At 39.5% G+C, this 14,316-nt stretch overlaps 2 protein-coding genes across 3 annotated transcripts in view; one reads left to right on the top strand and one right to left on the bottom strand.

Moving 5' to 3' along the window:
* Window positions 1–14,316, top strand: part of LOC139470891 (MICOS complex subunit Mic10-like) — a 58,232-nt gene that overhangs the window by 16,415 nt on the left and 27,501 nt on the right. The gene's annotated exons all lie outside the window — the stretch shown is intronic.
* LOC139470890 (uncharacterized) lies at window positions 8,326–10,986 on the bottom strand. The gene is made up of 2 exons (XM_071253215.1): window positions 10,836–10,986; window positions 8,326–8,845 (listed from the first exon to the last, which is right to left on the bottom strand). The coding sequence occupies exons 1-2, from the start codon at window positions 10,984–10,986 to the stop codon at window positions 8,370–8,372; spliced, it is 627 nt and encodes a 208-aa protein (XP_071109316.1). The 3' UTR covers window positions 8,326–8,369.

Here is a 14,316-nt window from a genome sequence, read left to right as displayed (position 1 = left end):
ATAGTACAAAATGGTCTCATATTCAGAGGAGAAAGGCTGGTCATACCTCACAACCTGAGAACTACAATGAAAACCAGGATCCATACTTCTCACCTCGGAATCGAAGGTTGTTTACGGCTTGCAAGAGAGAGTTTGTATTGGCCTCACATGTCTGATGACATTAAACAGTACATCAGTACTTGCGAGTTGTGCTGCAAATACAAGGCAGACCAGCAGAAGGAGACACTACAGACTACTGAAGTACCAGAACGACCATGGCAAAAAGTGGCATCAGATTTGTTCACACTTAATGATAAGGACTATCTGATAACCGTGGATTACTACAGTAACTTCTGGGAAGTGGACTACCAGTCAAGCCAATGGAAAGGCAGAGTCTGCGGTTAAGACCGCGAAGAAACTACTACGGAAAGCAAAAGACAGTGGAAACGACCAGTATATGGCAATATTGGACTACAGAAATACCCCAACCCACAGACTCGGCTCTAGTCCTGTGCAACGACTTATGAACAGACGATCAAAGACTCTCCTTCCAACAAGTGAAACTCTGCTGAAGCCAAGAACAGTGAACGGTCAAAGGGAAATACTTTGTTGGAAACAGCAGAAACAGAAGTCAGCCTATGACAAATCGGCAAAAGATTTAACGCCACTAGAAGAAGGTGATACTGTTAGGATGAAGCCATCACTATGAATGACAAAGTATTGAAAAAGGGAATAGTGCTAAAGAGACTTGACGAGAGAAGCTATGAAGTAGACACACCTACAGGAATACTCCGACATAACCGTGTACATTTGAGGAAAACAGCTGAACAACATTCTTTGAATCAAACACCTGTCAAAGTTGAAAGTGAACAGAGATTCAGAAAGCCGTTAATGTCAAGAGAAAAGCTTATGCCATCTAACTGTCCTACCAGCAGCAGGAGTAATGAGAAGACTTCTCCTGTGACTCCACCTGTGACACCGATGAAGACTGACAGACCGACGACTATCATGAAGCATGCACAGACTACACCACCTACTACCACCAGAAGTGGGCGTTCAGTGAAGTTGCCCAAACATCTCAGAGACTTTACTGTGTAGAGTATAGTTGTGCTTAAGTTCAACAATTATATGTTGAAGCCTCATTTAACAGTCATTCTATTCTATTAATGTAAGTGAATGTTTACAGACCAGTAAGGTCATGGACACTAATTTGATTCACTTACTATTATAAGGCCTTCATAATTTAAAAGCTTTATTAACATGAAAGCTACCCTAAACGTTAATTCAAAATAATGTAAACTGACTTCTATGCCAGTATAATTTTGATATTAACGAGGAGTGTGTGCCAAAGTTTCCTATGGACTCATGTACTCTTAAAGAAGAAGGGATGTTGCAATATCGAGTAATGACTGCTCCCTATCATATAACAATCCAGTACAATAACTGATCCCTGTACATCCAGGCTTTTTTAAGATCATGGCCTCCGAGAGTAAAGTGTCAAGTCAGACGTACTTCTTGTTGTCTCTATAATTAGTGTTTGGATAACACGGGATATTGAAACATAGTTATCCCGTTAGACTATTACAATCATTTTGTTACATCGAACTTAATTTTCTATAATTATTGACACGTATGTATAAATCTTTGTAAAAAGAATTTCATTTTTAAAGAGTTTGCAAATGATTTCGTTTGATAAACTTTCCGACACATTGACAAGCCGACAAACGTCAGTGATACGTTTGGGCGTGGTCTAACTCTCGATTTGTTGAGTTGAACAAAGTCAACAAACACTGCGAAAAATCTGAACTGATATACATTCTAAGTAAACCATTCAATAGCAACATAATGCATTTTACGAGAAATAATCAAAATACTTGCAATTTTAGCTATCATTTCTGAAACCGGAAGCACGTACCGCAAGTGACACATGGAAGCAAAAGTTGGTAAGCTATCATAAAGAAATTCCGAAATTCAAAAGAAAATACATAATTTACTATTTTTCGTCAACTATCTACTATTTATTGATCTGGAGAGCAGTCTTCAATGGCATTGTGTATTCATAGTCTTCACTCCTATTTGTTTCATATTTCTTCGTGATTGTCGCCATCAAATGTGTATAAGTCTACATCCGAAACCGTAATGGATTTCACGCTCGATGATTTTAATTTTAAAATATTTTCTAAAAACGAACGCAACGGAGAGCGATACAACGTATTGATATGCCATAATATTAACATAATATTGTTATTGGTCTAACATTACAAAAAGAACAATTTAAATATTAAAGATGTTGTTGAAAACTTTCTGAGAACCTCCCGTCCTCTGAACCGATAAAATTTTGCTACACAACAAGGTAGTGTAAATATATATAGATTCTAGGCTCCTATATATGTGATTTTGTACCCAAAACAAATTAAATTGTACCCAAAATACTTTGTGAATTAGTACCTAAGAAAATAAGACAATAGATCTATAATTATATCTATGTTTTCATGTAGATGAACAGAACACATAATAAAATATTTCATCAAGATCCAAATATGATTATGACTGTGATCCTTGAAATTGATTGTTTAGTTTTGAGAGAAAATTGACGTCTTGTCACTCAAGGAGAGGCCATGCAGTTAAGTTGGTTAAACCCAAGTTAGAATGAATTGTTTTGATAGGAAGGTGATATTATGTTAACTTTAAGACACCAAATTAATGTATATCTTTGAAATAATTCTAGGTAGATCTACAAAATCACATACCCATTTGGGTAACAAATTACTAGAAATTTTGGGTACAAAAGTCACCACTGTACATTTCAACTGATTTTCGTAAATCAATGGGATAAAAAAAATGATTCCTTTTCTCATTTTTTAAGACAAGAATTTGTTTTACATCTACAGATCTACACGGATCACGTTTAGTCCTAGAAATGTGAAAAATATGGACACCTCAGAAATGAGGGCTTATAAGGTTATAATTCTACCTAACTAGTCACATGGTTTGACTTAGATCTAGGTCTATCTTAGAAAAGTCCTTATGAAACACTGACATTACTGGCACTTTGACAAAGAGTATTCAAGGAAAGACAGATATGTTTTTGAATGAAAATATGACTTTCCTTTATAATTCTCTTTTCATGATGACAGGGGAACTTTAATACACACCAGCTGAGGAAGTTGTGATACTGTGATTGCATACAAAGAAAAAACAGGTTGAAGCAGTACTTGTATGTATAAAATAGACCACATAAGGTGAACAAAAGTAATGGATTGGCTGACTGGAAAAAATACATCTGGCAAGGGTAAACATGTACACAGGCATGTTTCTTTTCATTCCATCCAAAAGACTGAGTTAGCATTTTCTAAGAAACCTATGGCAAACTTACCAGCTCATGTGCCACCATGGCTCTTGTGATTAAACAAACAAAAAATGTCATGTACTGTTATGGTAATTAAATTAAATTAATTCCTATTAAATTATAATTCAGAATTGTTTTATTTGGAAACAAACCACATAATGCACAAGATTAATGTCCATATGAGTTTAGTACTGTATGTATATGTTAAGGATCTGATTTATTCATTATTCATGGAATACTAAAATTATAATGATGACATCAGAGAGTTACTTATTCACATAGTTGATTTTCAGAGTGCAAGATAATAATTGTTGAATAAATATGTTAAACTAAAGATAATAATTGAAGTTTGAACAGTTACACTGTGCTGATGCAAAGACTAATATTTACTGTCCCCATGCACACACCACCCTGGTGGGAAAATTAACTATTAAATATAACTTAAAAATTTAAAACCTGTAAACAGCTGTAAATAATTAAACAATTACAAACCTATCATCAATACGCAATCATGGTGGTCTTCATATTTTTGGAATAAATTTAGACATCCTTCGTGAAACTGTTCTAAAATCATGCTAGAATCCATGAATGTATTCCCGAAAGGAAAACTATCATAAAAGTAATGTGGAACTAACACCGAAAATATGTACGTAGCATTTTATTGCTTATATATACCCTATCATATTCAGGAACGCGGGGATGTTATTTTGAAACACGTTTTGTCAAGCCCATTTTCGTGCACCTGTTGTTGAGGGTGATCTTGCTGATCGACGATATCCATAGACGTATTACGTGGGATACACTTGTTGTAGTGAAACTTATCAGCGTGTATATCGCAGAAATATGAATCATGTCCCATTTATATTCACAAAATTGAATGGTGATTCTTAAATATCAACAGAAGTTCAAATAAAAGATACCGAGAAACTTGCATGTGACGTGTTGATTTATTGTCTACCGTTTCCGGGTCACGGGAGCATGCAAGGTCAAACGGATTAACTAATACGCGAATTATATCGTCAAAGACACATTTTTTATTTCATGTTAGTGGTGATTACTGATACTGTGTATCGACTTATATTTTTGCTGTATGTGATAGGCGAACTATTTCAAAATTTACTGTACCCCGGTAATTGTTTTGTTTTGAAAGCTTATCAGCAGACTACCCCTGTCTGAGAAATCACATCCGGTGACCTTTGCACTTATTGAAATAGTGCTGTCAGAATTCACGATCTTTATTTTCATTTTTCTCTCGTCATATTTATTGGAATATGACGAATAAAAAATTCTTCGATTGAGAAGATCGTCAACTTTCGCCAAGTTATATTTATAAAGGCAATGTAAACTTAGTTGATATTAAAATAGCATTAAGTAATGCGGAGGTCGGGCGAAGCGCGCCATGTTTGATTTTAGGACGTCTGCTAACATCATGACACGGGTTGTTTATTTTTGTATATTGTAAATATTCAACCAAAACGCTTGAAATTAGGATTAGTGAATATTTATAAGTCATTAATTGTTTCCTGCAAATTTTATAACATGACACGTTAGATTAACCCGAATATTCGTATTTCTGCAACCGATCGACATGATGACCTCGAAAATTAAGTTATTTTTCTGTTTAACATGTAGATAATAAATTCACTGAAATGGTTCATAATTTACCGTCGCGCTGATATATGCCGATTACAAAACCCGATTTTTTACTCAATTAAAATTAAGATATCGGAGACATGATTATTGAAATCAATTTGCACAAATGTTACGATATTAAAAGGTTCCTAGCATGAAATGCAAACCACCTTCAATAACGCAATTCAGGTAAGTTCAAGAAAATTTACATATTTTGTGTTCGCTTTGTTCTTAACCTTGGTATGATTGAAAACACCAGGATATTTTTATATAGAATTTTGTAGTTTTCTATCAGGAATAAATGTGCTAAATATTTCTTCAATTGGCCCTTGTTTAATGAGGCACCGACTGTTTGAAATCACCCACCCTCTTTAGAGCGCCTTATGCTAAAATTATGTTCAGACTACCTCCGATGAAAAGATTAACAAACAATGATGTTTTGTGGGATATAACGGGCAGAGTGTGGATGAGGCAGTCGGGGGGATAAGCAAGGTCCTACCGCGGACTAGAAATCGCATACAGACCCTATCGCGGGTCAAGTTGTCCCTCCACCGTGCTTGGCAGACAGGACCCACAGCAAAGATACTATCACTCCCCCTGCGGAAACAGCGGGCAGAAGAATTTGGGCTCCCGCTGTAATTAGCAGGCAGCCAGAGTATCATACACACACCAGCATGGTGTTTAACCAAATCCCCCGACTGCACCATGCCCACTGTACCAAATTTATTGAAATAGAATAACAACAATAAGAACGATACATTTATAAACTTGATAAGACTTTGTACAATGTTGTTCACTGTGGAAAGAAGGTGCAACCTGACAATTGGGGTGGTTTGGGGGTGGTTTGGGGGTGGAGGGTGGGGAAAGAGGTGAAATGCTAACCGCCGGACACGTTGTGTTGTGTTGTTAGAATGACTTGACGGTTGGGGAGTAAAAGAAGTGACGTCACGAGACCACGTGTAGTGACGTCATGGGAGAAATGACGTATGTTGCCATGGGGAGTATATTGGCGTGTCTTGTGAAAGGAGAATGTTTGTAAACAAATGGTGGAAAATGGTAAATGGGAATAGTTACTATCATTGTTTATGCAGAGCTGACCATAAACCGATTTAGCTAAATAATGCTAAATCATATTATGTTCAGACTACCTCCGATGAAAAGATTAACAAACAATGATGTTTTGTGGGATATAATGGGCAGAGTGTGGATGAGGCAGTCGGGGGGATAAGCAAGGTCCTACCGCGGACTAGAAATCGCATACAGACCCTATCGCGGGTCAAGTTGTCCCTCCACCGTGCTTGGCAGACAGGACCCACAGCAAAGATACTATCACTCCCCCCGCGGAAACAGCGGGCAGAAGAATTTGGGTTCCCGCTGTAATTAGCAGGCAGCCAGAGTATCATACACACACCAGCATGGTTTTAAACCAAATCCCCCGACTGCACCATGCCAAACAGCGGGGTGCAAAATGTATAAATACACTATGCACACCGCTGACATCCACACATTATATTATATTTGCATTAAATTATGATTTGGAAGGGAGATGGGGAGTGGATAAGAGACTGGGAAGGAAAAGAAAATTATGCGCCTCCCCCCAAAGTGAAGTTATACATACTTACCCGAACAGTACCTTTACTCATCACTAAACAATGTCCTGCGTACATTTGATTTAAAATGGGCCATGCCCGAACGGTTTAAATTAACTCCCCGAGGAGTATAAAATGGAGCATCATGTTTGATCTGAGGGTGGGTACACCTTAGACCCCCCTCTTCCCTGATCACTCCCGCAATCCGCCTATTAATCAATTTTCTTTTCAGTTCAATCCTTTTAACATGGCTGGCTCTTCGCCAGGTTTGTCGAGGCAACATGTCAGACCATACCAATTTGGTATTCGGGAGTTTAAGTTGAGCGTATGTTATGTCCAGATACATGTTTTCATAAAGTTCCTTTGTCCCCTTTGTACACAGATCATTTGATCCAAGGTGGATAACCAGAAACTTCGGCTGGGGATGGCGGGCAACAAGGGTATCCACTGCCTTGCGGAATTCCCACCACTTCATTCCGCCCTTTGCATGCCAGCGGGTACCCGTCAGTAGGGAGTCCGATGTAGTGGCCAGATGGTCGTGGAATCGGACCATATAACTGGACCCGATACACCATACATCTGAAACTTAAAACACACTAGCAGCATCTTTGTTGTAATAACATCTGCTTTATCTTTACCTATTAATTTATTGGTGGTATTTATTTATTTATTTGTTTGTTTGTTTTATTTTATTTATTTATTTATTTATTTATTTATTTATTTATTTATTTATTTATTTATTTATTTATTTATTTTATTTTTTTTTTTTTAAATTTTTTTAAATTTTTTTTTATTTATTTATTTATTCTGTATATTATTAGAGTTAGTGAAAAAGTATGTATTATCCCGTTACCCCCGTGGAACCGCAACAGGCAGGAACGGCTGGTGAGTCTGTGTTTGTTTCTGCTAGGTATACTGTTAAGTGGTGAGTTGAGTAATGCGGATATATTTGCTGTAACAGTTTGATTTCCAACGCCCATATTCCTGAATCTGCTTGGAACTAACCCCATTAATTGCTGCTGTGGTAGCAGCTCCAATGCGAAAAGAGTGTGACGAAAACAAATGAAGATTGAGGTGTGGTAAAGAAAATGACATTGACTGAAATTGGAATCTAGTTAAAGGACGTCCATCAAAATGGACGAACACATGACCGTGCACAGGTGGTCTGATGGATAGAAACTGTTGCATTGCTCTGACAGGACACAGTCTAGAGTGAGGGATAGCTGTTATTTGTATTTGCACACCTCTGCCGCCCTGATGAGGCGTTTTGGATGAGCGTAAACATATCGTTATGTGACTTATATCTGCTGCCACATGAATATCAGACAAAAGACACGCCTTATGCGAGAAACTCTTGGCTGACTCTGCCACCAGCTCGCTGATTCTAAAGAATCCAAAAAATGCAAGCAGGTATGCAGCTGTGAAAAGAGACGTTTCGTAAACTGAAGCACAAACTACCGGTAATGCTGTGACAATAACAGACAATAAGTCAACTGTAATTGGGAGTCGAGTGTCAGCCTTCTGTTTCTGTCTGACAAATCCAATCAAGGCTTTCTGAATAAGAAAATGGGATGTTAGGTCATGCATACCATGTAACTTTTGCCATGTTAATGCTGATATATACGACTTTGCCGTGCGAGGAGATTTTCCTGTTAAGGAGAGATGAGCGATAAAATGCATAAGGTGATCAACCGGGGCGGGCCAAATGTGTGGCAGCCTGAAAGAGATGCGGAAAACATTAAATGACTTTAGTGCAGACTCATACAGGTTCCATGTGTTGAGTGCTAGAGAAGACTGCACTAGACGTTGCACCTCTGTCGTCAGATCTGCCATATGTCCTGTGGTATGTGTGCTGGTATCTCGTCTGCCCGCGGTGCTGCTTCTTTGAACCTGGACCACTGAAATCTCGAAAGTGCATCAGCTATAACGTTTGCATGCGTAGGAATATACGATGCTTTGAACAAGATATTATGTTGTAAACAGAGGAGTATCAGGCGCCTAAGCAACGACATAACTCGTGGTGGTTTTGCTGTTTGTTTATTGATAATTGCTACCACTGCTTGGTTGTCACAAACAAACAACACTCGCTTGTTTCGTAGATGTCTGCCCCACAGTCTTACTGCCAATACAATTGGAAAAAGCTCTAGCATAGTGATGTCTTTAGTCCATCCATTCTGCACCCACTCGTTAGGCCATCTGCCATTGGCCCATCTGCCCATGAAAAAGGCTCCGAAACCTTGGTTACCTGACGCGTCGGTAAACAAATGTGTATCCGATGAATTGATCCACTCTGAATCTATAAATTCAGTAGTGCCATTGTGGTTTTGAAGAAATTGCCGCCATAAATTGAGGTCCTCTCGTATGCCTTGTGTTATCCTTATTCTGTGGTGAGGTTTTGACCCTCCGCGCTGTGCGTCAATGAGGCGTCTTAAAAAGGCGCGACCAATCGGAATTGCCCTACATACAAAGTTAAGTTTCCCCACCAAGGACTGCAAGTAGTGTAATGTTGTTTTCTTCTTAAAAGGTGATAAAAGAGTATCTATTTCCTGCGTAAGCGGCACTACCTTATCCCTCGGTATGCTAATTTGCGCTTTGACTGTGTCAATTGTGATACCCAGGAACGTCATGTTTGTTGTAGGTAGAACCGACGGGAACGCCCATGTTTTGTAATAACTCCAGGGAGGACTGGAGAGTTTGTTGACACTTATTAGAGGCTAGTGCTGCCAATGCAAAATCATCCAAATAATGTTGTATGTTATCATTTTTGGTGTATTTCCTGAGTACCCACTGCAAAAATGTGCTAAACTTTTCAAATGTTGCACATGATATGGAACAGCCAAATGGAAGACATTTGTCAAAGTAGAAATTACGTTTGAATTGTATGCCCAGAAATTTAAAGTCATCTGGTCGTATAGGTATGAGGCAAAATGCAGACTTTATATCAAATTTTGCCATGTATGCACCCTTGCCTAATCCTTGTATGGCGGATAGCACCTGGTCAAAGCTAATGTACTTGACTGTTGACACCTCGTGTGATATGTAGTCGTTTACAGACTCTCCCTCAGGGTATGACAGATGGTGAATAAGTCTGAACGTTTGCTGAACTTGTTGATTATTGTGATTTGACTTCTTCTGAACGAGACCGATTGGAGAAACTATCATATCTTGAAATGGTGGTGCTGTAAATGGACCTGCAATTCTACCTAGATCAACTTCTTTTTGAAGCATTGTTGCCACCATGTTAGGATGTTGTTGTGCGGATTTTAAATTGTATGCTATTCTAGGACCCGGTGGACCCGTGTACTGTAGTGGAAAACCTCGAGAAAAACCTTCCGATAAAAACATAGCATCTGATGCGTAGAAGGGGGTGTAAATACTGAGCCAATGTGACAATACACGCATACTAATGGGTGTTGGCGCTAGGCCTTGAGTTGGTATTGTTTGCGTTGGGTTTTGTTTGAGTACGGGGGGTTGTAACGCCCCCTTTTTGACGAAAGCATGTGTGTGCGCCGTGTGCAGTGCTGTCACATGTGATGCATTTGTGTGCATATCGGCAGAAAGACCTTGTACATCCGAATTTGTTAAAATCCCAGCAAAACTTTGGGGTGCTACCGGTATTTGCGCTATCCACGTTGAGATTGCTGCGGTTGGTGGTAGTGGTGGTGTTTGTGACGCGCGCGTGTGCTGCTTGTTGATTTGGAAGCATATGTTGTAACCATAAATGGCCATCTATTGCCCACCAGGATCGAGACGGGTCGCGTTGCATCCTTTGTCTGAAACTAATAGCAGCTCCCCTGATTGTTTCGCTGTAGGTAAGCAGATCCTGTATCTTATCCAGGTGTTTTTCTATGTATACGCTCATGTAGACATTAAACGCCGATGTCCATGCGCCAATGCCTAATGGACGCGTTTGTTGTTGTTTGGGTTTAAAAATAATCTGACCTGTGGCGTCGAGCGCCAATGTAAATGCCGACATCTCTTGGGGTGTCTGATTTTGGGCCGATATTAGTTGTTTTAGCTCAATGAATTCGCCGTTGTGTATTTTTTCCCGTAGTTGTTGGGAAACATGTGATCCGTGTTATGTGCGTTTTCGCGTGCTAATGTACTAATGTTTATGTGCCCTTCATTGTTTGAAGACCTATCCCCAGTCGGCATCTGCGTGTCCCCGTTTGTGAGCGTGCTGTTAGCAAGCCTTGCCGTATTTGTAGGAAGCACTGTGTTAGCCGAGTTTGCATTATGCATAATATTGCTCGAATTCATAAAAACAAAATCACTATCCAACGTACCTGCAGTGTTCTGTGGTACTCCGCTGATCAGTCGTGAGCCAACTGGCGCATCCAAGTCTGTTCTATCCACATTTCTGCTAACCCCCGTCCTACTGGCTTTCGGACCCTTCACCAGTCGGTGGGTCAGCGCCGCTTTCCTTTTAGGAGGCATCCCGAACGAAGTAATGAGGTGAGGTGAAAACGCTTTAGAGGTGAAACCGTAAGAGGTGAAATGCTAACCGCCGGACGCGTTGTGTTGGGTTGTTAGAATGACTTGACGGTTGGGGAGTAAAAGAAGTGACGTCACGAGACCACGTGTAGTGACGTCATGGGAGAAATGACGTATGTTGCCATGGGGAGTATATTGGCGTGTCTTGTGAAAGGAGAATGTTTGTAAACAAATGGTGGAAAATGGTAAATGGGAATAGTTACTAGTATTGTTTATGCGGAGCTGACCATAAACCGAATGCTAAATCATATTAATCCAGCAGGCAGGGGTAAGAAGTGTGAAAATAATTCAGCAGGCTAAATTTTAGGTTAATCAATCCGATTTCATTTCAATCCCATGCTGATATCCAAACAAACGTTCTGCTAATGTCCGGTTAAATCTTTCAACAATTGCTTGGCTACGGTGGGCATGATTGCAACATCGTGCTTTGTAAACAGTTTAGTTACTAATCCCATAAACATGCAACCAGGATCTACTTGAAATAGCTTAATTGGGCCATTTTAGTGGTCTGCGTTTATGTATGTTGCCCAGTGCATTAGATACTTCTGTTAAATCTTTTGGGTCAATGGTTCAGCCTCTTTGTACCGACTAGCCACATCCACTACGGTTAAAGCGTATTTATACGTTTTGCGTCTTACCTTTGTGGGGAAGAAAAAACAGGTGAGCTTGATGAACTTCATTCGTTGTAAAAATATCAATCTTCTTCCTCGTTATATAATGTTTCTTTTACTACAAGGCATGATGATTGTTGAATCACATCATCGTTTTTGCATAGAAAATTACCTCTAGTATTGGTATTGAGTATAAATCTAGCTCCAGTGGAAGTGAGCTAGAATCACCATTACCTTTACCACTACTACTTAGTAGCCTTTCCCAGCCGCCCACCCAAAAGGAGCAGATGTACCTTTCTTACTCAGAGGTCACTGATTTACATCCGAGCACTTTGAACTCAGGAGCCACTTCATGTCAATCATGTCTATCAGAGTCATTTTTCAGGAGTTGTATCATCTCATGCCCACCCTACAGCAACCCATAGGGGAGTCTACTCCTAATACTAAAATGGAAAGAGCAGACTATGAGGAACCGAAGATGAAGTCGGATATATTCTGTACTCTACCTTATCCTTCCTACACTAATGACATCACTGATAAGATCAACTTATCCAGGGACGGTTCTGGAGTATCAGACCCCGTCTCCAGCCTATCAATCAGCACACTTATAAGACACATGCAGGGCTCGAAAAATGTCTCAAACACAACTTGTCCTGAAGGGCAAGTAGATATTATTTTGTACTCGTCCTGCGATGTTTTCACTTGCCCTTATAAATTGTATAAAGTTTCATGTTGGTTAATAAGGAAGAGAATATATGGATGTCAACTTCTTTATTATGAGGAACACAACGTTTCGGAGTATATGCTTACTCCTTCATCAGGTGAATGAATGCCATGAGGCAGAGAGCATATATATGTACAACAAAATTAATAAGATAACAAAAGGTGGTAACTAACAAAGGGTACAAGCTATTACTCAGCTCTGATTACTTAAGTGTTGGCTTCCATTGTCTTTGGTAATCACCTTATCAGCGCCAATCATCTGTTGGCTTCCTATGTTAGTTTGTACCCTTTGTTAGTGATAAAGGAATAAGACACCACCCAAGGATTTTACTCTCCAGTCTGCCTAGTTCCAAAGAAAAACTCTTCAGAAATGCACATGATCATAGATTTAAATGTTTTCAAAAAGAAATAGTTGATAAAACCACCAAAATTGGGATTCCTAGTTCATCCCACAAAGTCTGAATTAATACTCTCCCAAGATATCGTCTACATAGGGGCAAGATTCCAGCTGAACAAGAGTATTCTCTAACACACACACACTAACACTCACACTCACACTCACACTCACACACACAGAGGAAGACAGTTATGAAAGAACACAACTAAAAGCACTCAGCAAGGCAACAAGATCGCTGCAACTGGTGAATGTCATGCCTAGGCACCCTAACATCTCTCCAGGAACTTACTCTCAGAGAAAGACTAGAGGAGAGAAGAACCTCTGAATATCCCCGAACATCACGATATACCAAGATCTGACGTATTCCACAGTCTCAACAATCTCCACCTTCACGCTTGGAAATTATCTTGTCAAAGATGCAAGCCACTAGTTATTCCATATCAGCTACTCAGACTGTTTGATGGATGAAGATTCCCTAGGATTTATATCTCCAAAATGTAAGTTACTCCTTCAACATGTTGCTAAGAGCATTAAGGTTCAGTCATGAGTAACAGGGAATCAGTGTTTGATGGGAAATAAGTAACATAAAGGTCCCTACATGATAGTCATAGGCGTATCATCGCACTGACCTCCAAGCACTGTTGTAAAAGATAGACTCAGCAAGCTGGAAAAACTGTGAATCCTGTTCATACATTACTTGAAATGGGAGAATAAATGAAGTCATATAGAATGACGTCAGAACCACAATTAGGTCAGTCTAAGACATAAAACCGCTAGGTTACCACAAGTAGACGTCATACAGCCTCATCCAGGGAAGCTGGAATACAAGGCATATCACCTCCCATATATATACATATTTACCATTCAAGTGCTGCCATCTATCTAGGGATACTAGATGCCAGATCCCACCAGTCCCTCTATCAAAGGAATTATCAAACAATAGTTACCATTATGTATAATTCTAAAATACTACCTCTGTTACATCAGAAACTAGTGCCTCCCGCCTCCCCAAATAATCGGCATCTAGTAGATGAGGTTATTGGATGAAAGATGTGATGGTTTCCTGCCCTCTGCATGCACAGTTGTGCTTCCTGTCAGGGATAGGATTTACCTCACAACTATAGATAGATTGACGTCTAAATAAATTTATAGTGTGATTGACAGCCAAAACAGGAATTTATGGCAATGATGTAATAGAGGTAGTATTCTTAGAATTAAACACAATGATAATTATTGTTTGATTTCCAGCATGTAGATCAATGTTTGGTGTGTCAAACACCTCGATGGCATATTGTTGATTAACTTGAGCATGGTTGCCGTTGGTATTGCGTGCCATTCCGCCTGAAGAGCTAACCCAATCTGGGCAACATTGGCGGGTGCTGGGATTCTGGCGTTCATCACACAGATGTTCTATTGGGGACATGTCAGTGGATTTCGTGAACCAGTCCAATGTCTGTATGCTTCCGCCTTTAAGATAATCGGTGATGACCTGTACACGATGTAGTCTGGCGTGGTCATCTTGCAGAAGATCTGTTTATAATT

The sequence above is a fragment of the Haliotis cracherodii genome, unplaced genomic scaffold (genome assembly GCF_022045235.1).
Source record: "Haliotis cracherodii isolate W230 unplaced genomic scaffold, xgHalCrac1.p SCAF_21, whole genome shotgun sequence".
Classification (NCBI taxonomy): Eukaryota; Metazoa; Mollusca; class Gastropoda; order Lepetellida; family Haliotidae; genus Haliotis; species Haliotis cracherodii.
Note: the sequence above shows the minus strand (reverse complement) of the source record. Positions and strands in the feature narration are given on the sequence as shown.